This window comes from Strigops habroptila, chromosome 13 (assembly GCF_004027225.2).
Source record: "Strigops habroptila isolate Jane chromosome 13, bStrHab1.2.pri, whole genome shotgun sequence".
Classification (NCBI taxonomy): domain Eukaryota; kingdom Metazoa; phylum Chordata; class Aves; order Psittaciformes; family Psittacidae; genus Strigops; species Strigops habroptila.
Window position 1 is genome coordinate 11,085,289 of NC_044289.2, and position 19,169 is coordinate 11,104,457.

General features: G+C 50.9%; 1 protein-coding gene across 2 annotated transcripts; it reads left to right on the forward strand.

Annotated features, from left to right (window-relative positions):
- Positions 1-662: 662 nt before the first annotated feature.
- On the forward strand, positions 663-18,751 carry PKIG (cAMP-dependent protein kinase inhibitor gamma). Of its 2 annotated transcripts, none has more exons than XM_030503372.1 (4): positions 663-782; positions 6,373-6,439; positions 16,465-16,622; positions 17,807-18,751. In XM_030503372.1, exons 3-4 carry the CDS (start codon positions 16,472-16,474, stop codon positions 17,884-17,886), a joined length of 231 nt encoding a protein of 76 aa, XP_030359232.1. In that variant the 5' UTR covers positions 663-782; positions 6,373-6,439; positions 16,465-16,471; the 3' UTR covers positions 17,887-18,751. The 2 variants fall into 2 exon arrangements, with proteins under 2 accessions (XP_030359232.1, XP_030359231.1); XM_030503371.1 differs by lacking the exon at positions 663-782 and adding an exon at positions 861-1,079.
- Positions 18,752-19,169: the final 418 nt, after the last annotated feature.

A 19,169-nucleotide genomic window follows, 5' to 3' on the forward strand; every position in this document is an offset into this window, starting at 1 on the left:
GTGTGTGTTCAGGCAGGAGCAGGCATCAGTGTGCACACCCTGTGTGCTCACACACCTTCCCACCACATTGGTAGGACAACCAGAGACCTGGCACTGCAACCAGCTTGTTGTCTGGGGTTCAACCGCCTGGTAGGGTGTCCAAGGCTGATGTGACACAAGGAGGGGACACCACCATTCCTGAGCCCCTGTGGTGCCAAGACCAGCCTTCCTCTTCCGCAGTGGCCCTGAGCTCGCTGAGGGCTCCCGGGCTGTGAGCAGGGCAGACACAAAGGTATGTGCTTGATATGCAGTATTGCCTTGCGCTAAGCACCTTCCCTCCCCTTAAACTTAGGAGCTGTCACCAGCTCAGCATTTCACCCCCAAATAAGGCTGGCACCCAGGGACAGATGAGCTGAAGTTCGCTTGGCTTCTACCCCATGGGAGTCAGTGGAGCAAAAGGAGCTCTAAAAAGACACGAAGCTATTTTTTTCTTGGGAGGCACCTTCCCAGTGCTATGCCGGGTAAAATAGCCCTGACTGCATGGGGTGCAATGGTGGTGCCTTTGGCCAGGCCCTCATGGAGAGGATGAACGGTGGGATGCAGCAGGGACACGCATCCGAGCGATGCACTGGAGAGGCTGTGGGAGCAGCGGGCAGGAGGAAGCGCCCTGCAGCAAAAGCCTCAGCACCCAGCATCGAAGGAAGGATGTTTGGGCACATGCAGCTGCTAGGAGATGGGGTTACAAGGCGAAGCTAAACAAAGATCGCTGCGAAGAGGAAACAGATCCCTCCTGCCAATGTAAGGTAGGAGCCGAGCGGTAGCTGCTTGACATCATCGGGATGAGCATTGGATTACAGCAGGCAGGGACTGACTCGGGAGCGGAGGAGAACACGCCCCTTGGCCCCAGAAGTGCAACTTCATTTAGCAGCTCCCAGTAGAAGGAAACTGCAAGTCTGAAACTGGCTGTGACTCCCCCGGCCAGCTTGGCTGCTCGCCGCGGTGGGCAGGGACACCGGGAGGGTCGAATCCAGCCTCCAGCTCTTCCTCAGCAGCGGGGCCACGTAACTTGGGATTCGAGAAGCAGCGGGAGCCGGGTGGCTGTAAGTAGGGCTGTGCACGCTGCTGCGGGTGCGTGGGGCTGGTGATGGGCTGGGGTGGTTGGTGGCCAGGAGACCTGTCGGGCAGCACGGCGAGAGGCTGCTCTCCTGCTGCCCCAAAATGGGAGCTGGAGCCCTGTTACAAAGGGGGGATTTGTTTAGTTAACTTTCAGCATACCAGCTGCAAACAGCGAGATTTTTGCTGCCCACAAACCATGGGCTGAAAAACTAAGCTGCATCCCGGTTTTTCTGTGGCTGGGAGAAACGGTTAGTAGGCTGATGGCAGGGAGGTGGCTGCTTTTTCACTTGGAAAATCGTGCAGTTCAGGACTTGCTGTGAAGGGGTGGCAGGGAGAGCAGACTTGGCAGTTAGAAATCACAAAGGGCCGCATGGATCAGTGACCCCCGTGGGGATTTTCTGGCCTCGTTTCTGACATGTGTCCATTTATTCTGAGCGACTCCTGGAGGGAATCCCTTAGAGCGCCGGGGTGGCTCTGTGCTTGCAGGGGAGTGGATGCCAGCCGGTGGGACAGGCACCCAGCATGCCGTTTGCGTAGGGCCGTGGTGTGAATCCATCCTTATGGCTTCAGGAGCTGCAGGGCTCCCCGTCGAGCTGCAGGCACAAGTGAGAGCAGCGGCAGGAGCAGGCTCAGAGACTCGCTGGCATCCAGCTTTCCAAGCAAATGTTTTAAAAGGCAAAGACTTGGGATAAAAAAAGAACTGCTGTGTGGTGGTATTCTCAGGAGGCTTTGCAAATTCCTCCACCTCGGAGCTGTGTGCCTTTCTCTTCTTTCTCTGGATTCCCCTAAGCAGCTGGTAGTGAGCCACGGTGGTGAGCTTTCACATGCATGTAATGCCTTGGCCCCAAGGGGGTGTTTGGGAAACGTTTCCTTTTGCCTGGTTGGGGTGGATGGTTCTGTAGAACAAGAGCCAAGTATAACTGTGAACCCAGAAGCGATGCCCTGGGTGGCTGGGCTGGTGGCTCAGACTGGGAGGGCGACATGCTGGGTCAAATGAGCAGGAGGCAACTGCAGCAGGGATGCTGCAGAAGGGTGAGGAGACTTGTGGAGCTGGGATGACTTGACCGGGTGACAGAGACCATCAGGGTCTGGGCTGCTTGTTGGCAGTGAGGCTGATGTGCTTGGCTTGGGTAGCTGCGGAGCAGACCTTGACTTCGGAGACTTTTGGCTGGAAAGGGCCACAGTGCTAATGCACAGCCACCCAACTGAGAAACTGTCACGTTTCCGCTCTCGTGAGGGATGGTGCTTGGCAGAGAAGGATGCATGGAGAGATCCTCGACGGTTGGATTCATTTATAGCACAGATGCAGGTTAAATGGCCATTCACAAAGATGGATGCACCAGTAGTGCTTAACGTACCTCAAGGACAGAACAGGGCATTGAGCCCTGCAGACATTGTTCCACATGGATGTACGAGTGCCCCATGCCATCATTTTTAGGGACACTTTCCAGAGAGTGCAGACTCTGTTTCCTCAGAGAACTGGAGACCATTAAATATAGCACATAGGCTCCCAGTGTAAGCAGCCTGGTCATGAAGAGATGAAAATCCAGGAGTGTTCATAGCCATGCATCTACCAACCCCTGGCATTTCTGTACTCAGTGGCTGATTCTGAGGAGCTGCACAGGCATATGGTGATCTCCAATGTGGAGTTTTGCTTTTTTCCTTTATCCTCTTTTTCCAAAGAAAAGTAAATCTACTTTTGAGCCCACTCAGAGGAATACCCACAGGCACACACAACCCTGCCAGCCAAAATAACTATGGAAAATGTTTTCCAAGTTGCTAACAATTCCTGATCTCCCACATTTCAGAGCCAGTTCCTGCAGCATACTGCTGTGCATTAATCCCTCCAGCCTGTCTGGGCAACCAAACACCAGCATTGTTCCTATTTTACATGGGCTCCACAGAGCAGATGATTTTCCTGGGCTCATACAGGTCTGTGGCAGAATCAGAGATGAATCTGCAATTCCATAAGGAGCAGCAGAAGCTTCAACATAGCTTTTTGTTTGCCTTTGTATGCCACCCTGCTCAGGTCTCTTCCATTTTCACATTCCAATTGTTTCTCCACACTCTTAAGGGTTTCCTTAGCGTCAACAAAGCTGTATATATGGACTGACCCAGAAAACACATTTTCCATCACAGTACTTAGAGAGTATGAGAGGGGGAAAACCCCATACTTCCAGCTGTCTCTAGTCCACAGCTAGAAAAAGCCAAGTCATTAAGGGAGCTCCTCCCAGGGCTTCCCAGCACCAGCCAGGGAGAAGGGAATGTTCACCTCTTGGGTGGACTTTGTCACAACGGCAGTTGGAGAAGTCAAGACATTGCACCAGGACTCAGCTGGCACCTGTAGCACAAGCAGGAAAACCAGCATTTGGACTATGAACCACCTATTCCCCTCTGCCAGAACCCTCATTCTCTTCAAGCCTGGGGTGATATGTACTTTACACCACCCCTTTCTGGTTCGCATGACGAGTTCCCAGACGCTTCCTTCCCAGCACAGCCCCGGTGCTCTCTGCACAGCATCTCCACCCCAGCTTTCATGCAGGCGTGTTGCCAGTCAAGCCGCTGCCTCGAGAACTCCCCGGTCAGCACCACAATGGCAACTTCTGTTGATACTTGCAATGATGTAATAAGCCAAACATATCCCCACTGGAGCGTCATCAGCTTCGCTGGAAGTACTGCTTCCTCAAAGTGCAATTCATCTGTGGTGCTCATTGCCATGAGATACTGCTGAAACTGAGAGCTCAGAAGGCAATATGATGGGTATCAGGTAGTTATCTTGGTAACAAAACAATCCTGGGTATGATTAAGAGGATATTGCATTTTAAGGATTATAAAACCTCTTGGTTCAGAGTCATTAGTGACTTATGAAAAACATTCCACTACAATTACAAGGCTTTTTGTACCTCCGAGGCCAAGGATGCTGGCTGCTGCTAGGGACAAGGCATTAAATGAGGCAGCCTCAGTCTGCTCTGGGAGGACAGGGCTCCTGTTCTGGTCAGCGATATGTCCAGCCTCTTGTTTACCCAGGAGTCAAGAGACATGAGAACAGCCTTCGCCCTGCTGCCATCACCTCGCTCGAAAACAGAAAGGATTTCCTCTTTGGATCAAAAGCAGCACCAGAATAGCTGTTGTGTAGAATAATGCTGAATTCTGCCAAGAAGTATTCTGGAGGGGTTTTTTTTGAACATATATTAATTTTGAAGTCATGCTAAATTAATTTTGAAGCCATGCTGAGAGCACCGAGTTTGTTTCGTGTGTTTGTCCCTTTTAGGTAACTCCATGATACCATGGGGTATGGATGCATAGCTATCCAATGAACATTCCCACAGGGATCCCAAAGTAATCCATGGTACCCTGATGGATTATAAGACTACATAAGGAAATTTCACAGAGTGTTCTTTAACAAGTTGCTTTAGCCCATCCTTAGTCACACTGCATGGATTAATCCAGCACCCTTAAATATCCCAAACTCTGTGTGGGATATTGCCCGGCCTTTGCACAGAGGGGCCTTCAGAGCTCTGCCCATTGCCCCAGGACTGCATGAGCCAGAAGAGGTTAAACCTTTAGGGATGGAGCAAGGGGCACAGCTTCAGACTTGAAATGCCCAAGCAAGGGCTGTGGGAAGAAACATCTGGCCAGGGCTGTAGGGTTGGAAAGCCAATACCAGTTGCTGAAGATTTTCTGTCTCCGAAAATCAGGTCTTCTTTTGAGAGAAAGACAGAGAAAATGGGGGTTTCCTCCCACATCCTGTCAGGAACAGGGCTGCTCAGTGATAACTTCTACTTCAGAGCATCATTGCTCCAATTTGCCTCAAGCCTCTCTTGGCAGAGGGCCACGTATTTTGAGATATTTTGCAACACATCTGAAGCGCTGGAGGTTTAACTGTTTGGGCTGTGGAACACATGAGCTAGAGCAAGGAAGGAAGGCAAAGGAGGAAAATAAAGACTCATGGATTTCCAAAGTTGGCTTGCTTTCTTCCTTCCTGCTTTTGTTTGCCTGCTTGGTGCCCCAAAAGAGCCATGTATATTCCCAGGGTTGTGGGAATACTGTTTCTTTTCCGGCCCAGTGTTTTCCAGTAAGCACCTCACTGTAAATGGGGTAAACACTAACAAAAGTGTATTGTTAAATCCCTGTGCCTTTGTATTGCTCCTGTCATGATCATAATTAGTATTTTCCACGTCTGTAAATCTGTCATCTGCAGATCTGAAAGTGCTTTACAAATATCTGAAGCATCTAGCAAGGGGAGCAATTATTAATAGCTCCATTTAACAGATGGGCAAACAGAAAGCAGCAAGTGCCCTGTCCTTGAAGCAGGGCCAGAGCCAGCAAGTAGTCAGCTCCGAAACTTGGGAGTTTAAAAAGTGGGTCACAAAAATAAAGGCTGTAGATCTGTCCCACATCGGAAAAAGATAGGGAATCGTTCCAGTCAGAGCAGTACTCAACCCAGATGAACCAGACTGATGAATTGCTGGGTGAGCTAATGCTTACATGGTTAAATGGTTTACCTCTTGCTTTCTGTTCTGCTAATATTTGTTCCTGGGATAAAGTGAAAAAAAGCACAGTCCATGATGTTCCAAAAAGTCTGAAAGCTGAAACAGCTGCTAAAATAAGCAAGTGTCTTGTTGGCTGGGCTGTGCAGGTCAGGGGATTGCAATGCACCCACAGATGTTAAGGCCACAGAGGAAATGGCTTTGAGGGGGGCTTGGGGACAGCAGGATAAGGCGCAGCTGTGTGCAAACAGCAGAGAAACCCGAGGACCCAACAAGGAGACCAAAAGCACCAGATCAAACTTCCCCTTTTGCCTCAGAGCCTGATACTGAAGTTTCACTTCTTTAAAGGGCAGTGGAGCTGCAAACCAATATGCATTTATACTCTCGAGGCAGCCATGGGGTCCCTCCATGGTGCAGGTCAGGAGACACAAGTTGCTGCAGTTCTCCCCAGCACATCCACAGAAGGTCAACAAAAGGAGAAGCAAAACCAAAGAGAACTTCTCTGTGAAGCCAGGCCCTGGCTGGACTTCCCTTGCTCTTAGACACAACAGGCCACACCTCTAATAGCACAAACCCTCCTGAGAAGGTGCCATATGACCACCACCATCCGCAGCCCTTCAGTTGGTGCCTTCATACTCACCAAGACAGGCTCAGACTGAGCCCTGCCAGACCCCACGTCCCCTTTGCTGTCCTAGTCACAGCCAGTGGGAAAAGCAGCTGAGCTTTAAGCTTCCCAACAAAAGCACAGAGAATGTTTTCTTATGCTTATTTTCTTTTCCTTCCCCAGAAGCTGCTGCATCCTGCGTATGAAGCTTGTTTGAAGTCATGTCCAGAAGGAAAGTCAACTAAATCAGGTAGGGATTCACGCTGTGGACTGATACAAACTTCTATTCACAGGGAGATATTACATAAACAGGAATGGGGTTATTTTCCTTCTTGTTTCATAGCGTCATTTGACCTCCCTCCGTACTCTCAATTCCTAGAGGCTAGAAGGCGGTTACGAGGGGGGAAAAAATATCAACAATTGTGCCATAATGACTTTCCTGCTGTATTTTCCATACTAACAGCCATGTGCTTGTCCCAATCCCTGTTCCAACACTGACTCTACCGGCAGCCCATGGTGCGAGCAGTGCTGCACGGCCTCTCCCCTGCCAGCGATGGGGACATGGTGTGCTAATCCTGCCCGCATATTTCACATGAGAATGGTTTTTTTCCCTGTGAATAACCACATAAATGAGTTTTTCTGTGCATGTAGAGTCAGCCCAGCCAGATCCAGGGAACCCCCAAAGCTTAACCTTTTGCAATGCTTGCGTAAGCGGCAGATCCACCAGCTCACAGTCCTTTCCGTGCTCTCACTGCCATGGCCCCTGCACTGAGAGCATGTCCTCAGCCCTCAGATCATCTTGCTGCTTTCTCTTATTCCTGCACTGAGTTTTCCCTTATGTGGAGCTGCCACAGGCGTATTGTTTGCAGATCTGGCCATACAGGATCTCAGGGCTCTTTGGTGCACATAGACATTCCTCCTACAGGTCTCTCAGGGCACATCATCTCTTCTATCCAGCACCTTTCCCATGTATGCTAGAGAGCCCGTGTCCTTCTACACCCAGGCTGCATTTCAGTGGACCATAAAATAGTTGGCAGTTCTTTTCCTTAGAGCCTTTCCCTTTTCTGACAGTATAACTTGCAACGATCACTGAGCATCCCCAGTGTAATGTTACAGGCATGCCTCGAGCACCGCTTCAGCTCGTGTCTAAATGTCATATCCCTAGTGACTTCTGTAGACAGATTTACCCTGCCTGCGGAAAGGAAAGGAAAGGAACATCACCTGAACTAGATGTTCAGAAATTCTCCATCCATCACAGAAATACTCAGAGAAGGGGGTGTGCAGGCCAACAGCACTTTCTCTGCCCAGGTAGGGCTCCCAGCCAGGTTGCACAGCCACAGAGACTCCAGATTTCAGTGGGTAACAACCAAAAGGGCTTAACTCAGCCACCTCTCACTCCCAGCTGTTTGTAACTCCTACACTTTCCTTTTCCATCATACATAAAGCACCACCAGCACCATTCCCCCCATCCAATCCTTCTCACAGCTCCCAAAGACAGATCTTGCCCCCATCCATACCTTCCCAGGTCCTGGATGGCTTTCTTCTGTGCAGTGGGGTGTATGGACAGGGCAAGTAGCTCCAGGGAGCAAAGCTGAGCCTGGTTTTACTGATCAGCCTCATTCCACACTGACACTCTTAAGAGTTGCCCTGGTTATTTTTAGGCACCACTGGGAGCTGCCAGGGCTCTCACACCTCAAGAGGTTTCACAGCTTCTCGCTCAGCCCCTTACACTACAAGTCAGAACGACCTTTGGATGCTGGATGTGAGTTCCTATGGGATTTTGCAAGCCTGAATGAGGAAGAGCCAAGGCAGGTGGCTCTCAGCTTCATGCACTCTGTGCTGAGCAGAGCCTCCTCAACTAGCAGCAGCCAAAACTGCATAGTTACAGCCTGCACAACACCTCTTCCAAGCTAAGCTTCCTCCCCAGCTACGTGAGCACTGCTTTCACACAGCAGCAGAGCTCTACACTTCCAATTACAAAGAAAAGCTGGACAAAATTGCTCTTTTTCCTGCTAGACATAAAAATAAAGACCCATCCTTTCTTACCTCTGTCCTTGCAGAAATGTCTTCACCCAGAAACAGGTATCCCATCAAAACCTCCTGAGGTTTCACCTTCCCTTTATACTGACAAGGGCAGCTCTGCTAGAAAATAGCCCCAGCTGCACCTCCTCTGCACTTACTTGATTTCTTCTTGCCCAGGGAAGCCTGGAAGGTATTGGGGATGTTGTGCCGTGGATGAGCATCCCTGGGCCGGGAATTAAAGCAGGGTTTGAGTAGGTGATCAATCAGAGGTCAGTGTGTTGGTATGATGAGAAAAGCTATGGGACCACTAGGGAGTTTCTAGGCTTGAAATGAAATCCAGCAGGGACTTTTCTTCCTGAATTGTTCTAGGGAAGGCAGAGAACCCAAATGTGAAGGGGATCCCCTTTGCAAAAGAATCCACCCCGTGGCCCAGCTGTAATGGGGTGTCTGTAATCACAAGCAGGGACAATACATGAGTCTTCCTGGAACATGCCTGTAAGAGCAGCTGTGGGGCTTTTGCAGTTGAAGGCTTTAAAGTGACTGGTCTGTGGTTTGTCTGCTTTGTAAGTGCAGGCATCAGCAGATCCTCCACACAAAAACGCTGGTTTTATTCATGTAAAAATAAATTTGCATATAAAGGCAGTTAAATAAGAAGTTGGGAGAAAATAAAACTAATGGAGAAGGGACTTGTAGCCTCATACTCCTTAGAGCCTTGAAATGGACTCTGCAGGGGACTTGTGGGTGCCGGCCAACAAGGTGATGGGTGCTTGTGGCCATGCTGGGTGACCACGAGGGGTCTGGCTCGCTGCTCTCTGCTGGACACAGAACACCGTGTCCACCCAGTGTGAGCCTGAGGGGGTGACAAATGGGGAGCAGAAAGGTGCCAGCCTTCTGTGTCCTGAGCGTGCCTCATCCTGCTGTGCCACCCCATCCCTCGGAGGGATGTGTGTCCTTCGGAAGGGGGGTGGAATGGAGTGCCCAGATTTATTAGCACCTCAGAGCCGTGGGATGTGAAAAACAAGCTCGACCTGGGAGCAAAACAAAAATACAACTGCTGTCACGGCAACTGTCTGCAGATGCATGAAGAGACCAATTATTTCCATTAATCAACTTAGTGAGAAGCTGCAGAAGAGGCTTAAGCTGCAGCTGAGGCTCGGTGCTGTGGGGAGGGAGGAGCAGAGAGCTCCAGCACACCTTGGTTGCTAAGGCAAACCGTGATTCCTCCTGTAACAGAGGATTATTGGAGCAGATGCTCAGCACCCATGCCCCGTGGGGACTGGCAGGGGAATGATGCCTGCCCCAGGCATGGGGATGCAGGCAGGCAGGGCTGCATGGCACTGGGCTGCCATCCTGGTGGACAGATGGACAGACAGCTCCCTCCTACACATCCTGACACTAACAGGATGCTGGTGGTGCTGAGCAATCCCCTCCACCTTCCCCATTCCTCTCCAAGCCTTCCCCTCTCCCCTGGGGACCACAGCAGCACACACAAGGACTCGCCCTGCCCCTGTGCCAAGGGTCAGCCGTGATTTTGAAATCCGGCTGGAGCATCTTACGTCAGCCTGGAGCCAGGCACTGCGGGGAGGATGTGGGGCAGCAAGAGGTGCATTGGAACAGCAGAGACACTGCGGGAGTCCCTGGGGATGTGCTAAAGGCCAGGAGGGAGGGGAGGATGTTTGGGGTGCTTGGTAAAGCTAAATGTAAGATTTGTGAAGTTGCAGAGGAGTCAGTCTAAGCCTAATCTTAAATCTGAGGCTAAGCAATTAGCGACCAGTTGTACAGGCATTAAGTGATCTTCATGCTGTAAAACCAGAACAAAGCAAAAGGACACAGAGCCTCAGGCCCACTACTATATCTGCTCTCCCACTCCATGAATTAGTTTTCCACCAAGTCCTAGAGAACCCTGGAAGCTCTGAACCTGCAAAACCACTGCAGTGGCTGGAGAAGCTGTGCTGTCTGCACTGGCTGAATTAATTGTATTTAGCGTAAGAGCCAGAGGGTGCAGAGTTATTACTAGGAATCCCACAGCAAAAGCCTTCCAAAAACACCGCGTGCCATACCCAATCTTTACATCTCTTCACCGCTGGAGTGTGTTGAGGCTTTTCCATGCTATTTTCACCTGGAAAGAAGCTGCTCAGCACATGAGATGGACACACATGCCCTGGTAGGAGATCATGCTGCTGCCCTGGTCCTGCCTGTTTCCTCACCCAGCCGGGAAGCTGGGGCTCTGCAGTTTGGGGCACAGCAATTCTGGACAACAAGACCCATCTCCACCACATTTTGGAGAACACAGACCAGCAGGGAAGCTCTATGCCTGGTGCAGACCTTGTCACCAGCCTTAACAATGCTTGTTGCATATGTAGCCACTACCAGGCTGGGCTCCAAACAGAACATCTCCGTCTTCAGCTTCTGGAGTGGATCTAAGCTCTAGTGCATGGGGGTCATGAGCAATAGCGAGGCCTTTAAGGCATGAGCACAGGTCTAAAAATACATTCTAACCCTGATAACGCCATTTCAGAGCCCTCCTGCTTTGATGTGCAACCCCTCGTGCCTGTTCCCAGACAAGACCCAGTGGAAAATTTGCTGAAATTCCAGCTGGAAGTTGTCAGACAGTTGGTGGAAACCCCCTGACCTCAAGTGCTGGCTTCAGCCCTATGGGATTTTTTTCCCTCCTTACTGGATGCGACTCTCCCAGCAGGAAACCTCACAGCAGAGCCACAGGGAGCACAGAAATCCCGGTGCTCCCGTCTCTGTGCTCTACCAGGCCCCCCTCTGCAGTAAACCATCTTACACTGTAAATATTTTAAAAGCCCAGCAGGGCTGTTGAGTATGTTTTGCTGTTGTTATGGATCCGGCCCCAGCAGGAGAGGTCTAATAATAGTCACTGTACCCTGGAATGAAAGGGCAAGGGGCACTGCACAATGCGGAGAGCTTGAAGGCAGACTGTACAGCTTCATGCCTTGGTCCCTGCAGGTTGGCAATGAAGGCGAGAGAAGTGGGATGCGAGGCATGAGCAGAAGAGGGAGTCACATCCCCATTCCATAGAAGAACTTTGACATTTTACCCCAGAAACACAGCAAGGATTAGCTTGGATTCGTGTCTTTATGACTCTGGAAGTTTGGGGGCCAAAGGAGAGCGTTAGATCTTCTGGTGTGACACCAAGAAAGTGGAAAGCATGTCCCTGGCCAGGTGGTGGGACAGAGGAGGCAAGGCCAATGGCATCCTGGCTTGTATTAGGAACAGTGTGGCCAGCAGGACTGGGGAAGTGATCGTCCCCTGTTCTGGGCACTGGTGAGGTTGCACCTTGAATCCTGTGTTCACTTCTGGGCTCCTCACTGCAAGAGAGACATTGAGGTGCTGGAGCAGGGCCAGAGAAGGGCACCGGAGCTGGTGCAGGGCCTGGAGCACAAGTGTGATGAGGAAGGGCTGAGGGACCTGGGGGGGTTTAGTCTGGAGAAGAGAAGGCTCAGGGGGGACCTTATCACTCTCTACAACTGCCTGACAGGAGGATGGAGCCAGGAGGGGTCTGGTCTCTGCTCCCAAGGAGCAAGGGACAGGACAAGAGGAAACGGCCCCAAGCTGCACCAGGGGAGGTTTAGATGGAGATTAGGAACCATTCACCAAGAGGGTGCTCAGGCACTGGAACAGGCTGCCCAGGGAAGAGGTGGAGTCACTGTCCTAGAAGTGTTCACAAACCATATAGACAAGGCCCTCAGTGCCATGGGTTAGCGGTGGCCTTGGCAGTGCTGGGGAACGGTTGGACTTGATGATCTTAAAGCTCTTTTCCAACCACGTTGATTCTGGTTCTATGATTCTATGACCTGCGGGCAGAACTCGCAGCAGTTGGTCCCAACGGCCCCTGGCACCGGGCTGGCGCAGGGCCGCAGCCGGGCAGCAGCACCCAGGACGTGTCTGTTGGGGCTCCTGCCCCGGGACCAGGGTGCCCCCTGGATCTGCTGTGGCCACAGTGGTGGCCAAGGGGCAGGTCCCCTGCTTGGGTGGGTGTCCCAGCAGAGCAGCAGCCCCAGCTCGGCCCCCAGTGACAGGGAGGCCTCTAAAGGAAGGCAGGGCGGCGACTCACGCCTAGTTAAGCTGGAAAGCCATTGCTGTGTTTAACCTTGGAACCTCCTTCCTTAACAGCAGCCCAGGTGTGCTGTGCCAGGAATGTCTGAGCAGGGGATTAACCTGCCTAAGGTCCAAACGTGTGACAGGCGCCACGTACAGATGGACAAGACTTCATCTCACATAAAGAGCCCTTGCAGTGACTGCAAAGGCAAGTTAGGTGAAGAGGAAAGCAAGAGGTAAGAGAGGCAGAGCAGAAAGGAGCAGCAAAGCAGAGGGGGAGCTGGTTGGATTCAGCACAGCCTGCTGATAGCCACCATCGATGCAGAGTCCAAAAATAGCCCTTCCTAGCCATAAAAAGCTTACAGTTTAACCTAGACAAGGGACAGATGTAGTATCGTGCAAAGGGTTTCCTTGAAGCTGGAATCTGGGGCTGGGTGTGACTGTAACACCCATCTGATCCCCTGGAGTCAGGCCCTGGCTGCTGGCTGGGGTCACAGGGCTTGTGTTTGCTCCGCAGGCGCTCAGCCCTGTGTCAAGTTTAACCTGCCCATGGTGTTTCCAGGTCATTTGTATTATTCCAGGCCACTCTTGTATTATTTGCAATAACTGTTTGTTAGTAGTCCCTGGGATCTGTGCTGTGGAGAAGCAGGCAAGGTAGGAAATGGGAATTGAATGCTGGCTTGTCAGTGGGTCTCAGAGAGGCATTGAGCTGCCCTAGAAGCTGTTTCTTCTATCAAAAGGTAGAAGAAACATTTAACCCTTTAATTTCTTAGCATCCACCTTCTAAATGGGTCCAATTCAGCTGCAGTGTAAGTAGAGCTGGTTAAGCCGCAGCTGCGCAGAGCAGAGCCAGCCGCTCTGTGACTTCCCTGGAAAATGCTGGTGAGCCAAACTGCCCGGCAGCAAAACCGCTCCAGAAGCTGAGTCCACATCAGGAAAGCCAACACTATTCTGGCTCCAGATTTTTTAGTCCTCACAAGACATTGTGGATAAATTAAGTCCCGGCCAAACAGCAGGTTTGGCAGAGCCAGGTTACTTCAAGGGGACACAGGAGCAGAGGTGGCTCTGGGGATGTGTCTGGTGTCTGTGGCAGCTTGTGAGGGGCTTCCTTGCTTGTGGCCAGCTGCCCTGGGACAGGCAGCACTGTGTTCCCATAGTGGAGGGGACACAGCCTCCCTCCAAGCAGCACAGAAAAGCTTTTTGAGGAATGTGCAACGGGCAGCAGGTCCCAGCTCCATGCCAATGGCCTTTGTCACCATGCCATGCATCCCCTGCCCCATCCCTGCTGGCTGGCATGCTGCACCAAGGACACAGGGACTGTTTCTGTTACCAACAACAGCAAGGAGGAAAGGGAGGCAGGAAATTACCCTCTGGGGACAAGTTGAGTCATCTCTTTGAAGTGCCCTGGAAACCTTTGTGCAGTGTGTTTGTGTGCTGTGGGCTTATTCCCGCAATGCCTGGCAAGAGCCGGCACATCATTCCCTCCTGCTGGCCCAAAGGAGTATGAAAATCCACAGGTGAGGAGCCAGTGGGTGATGCACCCCCCTTTGCACCCCCTGCCACCACTACATGACTGTCCATGGTGATGCAGTTTCAGGTCTACGTGGGCAAGAGGGAAGGTGGTTCCTTTCTTGTCCCTGGCAGATGTTAAAAGATGTTTCCACTGACTAAAAACCCACCGAACTGTTTTTCACTTGCCTGAAAATGTGGAAATGCTCTTTGCAAAATGAGGTTTTTCTATCAAAAATTGAGGCGACCGCTCCCATCACCTCCTCAGTCCAACAGCTTCCTGGAGGCAGAGGCTGGCGTGTCTGCCAGCAGGGAGGGATCTCCCTTCAAGGCTTTTGAGAGCTGCCACCTTGAAAATCCTGAAGGAACTGCACACATTTGTAAGCTTTGCTCATAAATCAGCCCCCTCCAGCTCTTTGAGTGGAGAACCAAAGGCAGGAACCTTCCCAGCCATGGAAATAAATAAATCACACACGCCATCTCCTGGCCACCGAGTTGGGACGCAAACCTGTCCGAGCAGGACCTGCTTCTGCACACTTGGTTCCTATTTTTAATCACGATCCCATCCTTTTTCCATGTGATGGGGCATTTAGTCACTTGCCACAGTGCTCCTGCAGCCAATCACATCTACTGTTGGCAGCTACAGCAAGGGACACTGGGAAAATGCTGTGTCCCAGGTGCTGGTCGGCTCCTGCTCCCCAGTTTGTGGAGTCCATCCTATGAACTAGGTGGTCCAGCCCCAAAACAGGGGCAGGAGGACTCCTGAGCATATCGGCTCTGGATTGACCTTACGGATGTGGAGATGGATCCAGGCTTTTGTGGACAGCTCTTAGGGAAGCCTTCCAAGTCCATCTGACACCTCTCCAGCAGCTACAGAACGTCAGCAGCCTCTGGGCTCCAATGAGCTGCGAGGAGGACTTGTCTGGGAATGATGGAAAAGGTGCTTTGCCCGCTGAGATCAGCAAGCCTGCTGCATCCAGAGCAGACACCTCATCCTGGGAAGGGCACGGCTGGAAAGGAAGGAGGGAAGATGAGGAAAAACAACAGCTGGGATCTCTTCCTGGGGCAAAGGATGCAGTTTTTACCCATTTAACAGGGGCTAGATGGACGCCAAGCCCTGGGAGGAGATTTGCTTGGATTTGGAGAAGCGGGTTCCCCTGGGAGGTCTGGATGGACCAAGCCCCAAGTCCCACCAGTGAGCTGGTGCCAGGCGCTCCAAGAGAGGAGTCCCTCAGGCAATGGAAACATCACACTAGGTTTATGCAGGTTTGAGGTTACTGCACCTTGCTCAGTCTCAGGAATGGGGGAATTTAACCTCTTTTATCCTGGCTACTGCTCTTCACCAGCATCTTCTTTCTACTGCCATAACATCGGAGATTACAGAGTGAGGAGTGTGATTCCTGTCCAGGCTCATGGTCTGCCAGCAGATTTCCCTGCTAGAAAGAGCCATATTAAGCAGGATTTGACCAGGAAGCTGAGCAAGTTTCTCAGTGGGTCATTAACCCCAAGACACAAAAGCAAGTCAGTGACAAGAAGTTGATCTTTTTTCTCATTACACACAAGCATTTCTAACTGGGACCTCGTTCAAGTACTGACAACATCAGCAGGGCTAAAGGCATTTTTTATAGTGAGCAGAATCGCAGATAAGACTATGATTATCTCTAACTTCCATGTAGAAAAACAAGCTAAGTGCCAGGCTGAGTAAACAGGAGCAGGAACCAAGAGCCTCAGGTCTCCAGGGCAGAGGCAGCGTGTGCTCACTAAGTCTGTGCCCGGAGCCAGGCAGCCTGTGACATGTTCCCGAGCTGCTGAGGTCCCTGGACGTTGTGTGCTGGCAAGTTAAACCACCAGCTAAAGGAAAAAACCAACAGCTTAAGGACTGAACTAAGAGCTGGCTTGCAGCACAGCTTGCGTGTGACAAGTGGCTTGTCTTTGTGCTCTGTGCTTGGCACAGACACAAGGCTGGAGTGAAGGGGTCCAAACATTTCACAAAAGGGCTGATTTTCACATGTTAAAGTGCTTATCTCCAAGCACTACAGCCCAGCACTTTCTCAGTGATATCCAACAACCAGTGGAGGCCAGTACTGATCCAGAGCTCTGTACGGAGAAAGTACTCCCCTGCTCCCCAAGCTTTCCACTGCGTATTCATCAGGGCCTTGATTATTTCCCATTACAAATTCAGGCTGGATCATCACCCCATCCCCCCATGCAGTAAGCCAAATCTGGCCTCTGTTCAAAGCTCCCGTGGCACTTTTGAGGAGAAAGGAGGGCTTTTTCTGTAATGGTTTTGCTGTAGGAAAAAGCTGCTAACCAGCGACCTTGCAGCTTTTAAAGAAGGCCAGGAACTCAAAAGGAGAGGCAAATACCTTGTGTGCCTTGCCTTGCAATGGGAAGGCAGAATAAGGGCCAGTAAAGGCAGCTGGGACAAATCCTTCTTGCCTACCTGCCCTCACCCAACACAGTGTGTCACCCAGCACCATGGGTCACCCCACACGCCGCCCCACGTGATGGGTTTGATATCTGAGATTTCAGTAGCTGCTGTTAGAGGAACCGGAGCAGAGTTACAGGGACTATTTTTTCATGCAGTAACTTAACTCCACAGAGTAACCTAACCTGGAGGGAGCCATGACTTGAGGCTTGCTGAGCATCCTTGACCTCACAGCTGTGTTTTCTCCGCAGCAATGCAATGGAGGTAGAGTCCAGCATGTACACTGACTTCATTTCCTGCGATCGGGCCGGCCGGAGGAACGCTGTCCACGACATCCACCAAGATGCAACCACCGTCAGCGTGCGCAAGCTGACCGAGGACCTCGGTGACCTCGCTGTTGAAGGAGCAGGTAACTGCTGCAGACACCAGTAAGCCCAGCTCCCAGCACACAGGCTGGAAGGGCAAGGCATGAAATGGCAGCGCAGCTGAACAGTGCTGTCTCTGGGACCATCAAACAGATGCTCAAGAGGAACATCCCGTTCCTTGCTGCATCAGTGCCTTCATGCTTGGTGGGAGAGGGGCTCACTGGGCTGAGGGGCTTTTAGAGTAAATGGAATGGTCCCAGGTTTCCTGGCACACAAGCAGTGCACACTCCAGCCAAGGCTCTTTGCTCAGTTGGTTTGTAGAGGAACTGATGCTTGAACAAACATGGACCAAGAGCCTTCCCAGGGAAAATTACACATCAGGTATATCTTAGGCTTTATAAAAATCGAGTGTGGAGCGGGTTATGGTTTGCTTTCTCTCTGTTGGTTTGTTCTGGTTTTTGGTTTTTTGGGGTTGTTTTGGGGTTTTTTTGGTTGTTTTTTTGTTTTTGTTTTTTTTTTAATCAGCCTTGAAATAGTTCCACAGTATTTTAAATGGCAACAGAAACAATTTTTAACACCACCAGTCATCTTCAGATCTTCCCCTGTAGCCCAAACACGGCAGCAGTAGCAGCCTGCTCAGTATATGCCAGCCAGCTGACTACAAGAAGCATGAATCCTCTGCTCAGAGCACAAGCAAACCAGCCACTCCGATTCCACTAATAAGCAGCAAAACATACAGCACCACTGCAGAGGGCAGGCTCAGGTTTTGCTCTTGCTCTTTTTCTCCACCAGCCTATATCTGTAACTATAAAAACACTATAAAACACATTTTCCCAACTCTACCTCTTTCAACATGCCCATACTAGCACATGTCCATCCACCCATCTGTAGTGAGCACAAATTGGAGCTCTTCTAACAGAGAGCAACTCGGGTAGCTGCAAGGCTGTCTGGCAGACGTTCCTGGAGCACTTGCAAGTTGCCCTTACAGGTTAGACAAGGAGAACATATCCCTGCCCCAAAGCTCCCTCCCAGCATCACCAGGTGTGTTGAGAAGCGTTTGTGCTCCAGCAACGTGAGGAGAGAACCAATAGTCTAAACACCTGGCCACAGAAGGGTAGCGATAGATCTTCAGGTGGCAATCTGAATAAAATCAGCTAATGCAATTACTGATCACTTGTGTCCTCAGCAGAGTGTAACGGTGCTTTCTTCCCAATCCTCCCTTCTGCAGAAAGCCAAAGCGATGCCACTTCTTCTGAGAACAACCCAGGAGCAAGACCAGAGGGGCAAGAAAACAGCCCCTCCCCATGACAGTGTGCAGGGGGTGGGATGGGCAGGAGGAGGGCCATCTTAAACAAGTATTTGCTATTGAATCTGTGGACAAAAGCCAACCTGGAATGGCAAGTTGTCTGTCAAATGCCTTTGCTGCAACCGTTTTTGTTTAGAGAGCTACATGATGCTGTGCAAGGACTGGCACCTCCAAAAGACTTCTGCTCCTATCCCTAACGATTTAGAGCAACACTGCCGTGGTTCTAGTGGTATGAGCCATTCTCAAGATGCCTTAGCTGCAATTTTCCCCTAGGGGAAAAAATGATTTCAGTAATAATAAACACATCAGACTTTCCTGTTCAAGGTACCTTCCTCCTTTGCAAATTTAGATTATTTATTCTGTTTCCATAGATTAGAAATACAGATTATTGGTTTTTCTAAGCCTCAGCTTCATCTGTTAGACCTGACCTGGCCAATGGACTGTCCATGCGGCCTCTTGTCAGGGTGGGCAGTGGGGAAGGGACCTGGCCAGTCCTCCTGCCTTCAAGTCAAGCACCACTCACCTGTGCTGCTGCCGCTTAGCATCAGGAAAGGACCAAAGCACAGCTCTGTGTGGATGAGCTCCACCTAGAGACCCAGCAGCACCAGCCACAGGCATCTTTTCCTTTGGGTTTTAGCATTTTGAGATATTGTTAAGGGGAGGGGAGAAACATTTTGCTGTTTTGACTGTTGAAATTCAGGCTTAACTTTGCAAACTGTTAGCTGAGATGATCTCTGGTAGGATCTCACACCATTCTCTCTTTTAGGAGACATGTTTTGTGTTAAAGATGGTTTGATAAAACTATATAAGCTGTTGGAATAAATAACACAGCCTTCAAGTACTGAAGGTGGTTTTTTTCTGCCTGAACGTTTCCTCTTCTTTTATGTTGCCTTGTAACTGGTTGAGCTGCAGCTCAGAGTGGTTACACCAGCTTCCCCTCATAAGGAGATAGGGAGCTGTGTTACAAGTCCCTTCTGTTTAGGTCTGTGAAAACCCATGGGTTTGCAGCACTCGGAAGCAGATGCCGTTGGGCACAGAAAATGCTAGAAGTCTGCCCCGCATTCCCAGCTTTGCTGCCAGGCAACACTTTTCCCATGGGTCTCTCCACATTACTACCCCAGAAGTCAAGCAAAGGCTGGCTTGAGACTTGGCCAACTGGTCCAGACACCAGCAGAAGAGGTGCTGGTGGGAAGAGGTGTCTTCACCCAGTGTTTCACCCAGCTCCAGTGGAGCTGATCCCGCTGGAGCTGCGGGATGCAGCTACAGCCCGATCGGGGTCTATGGC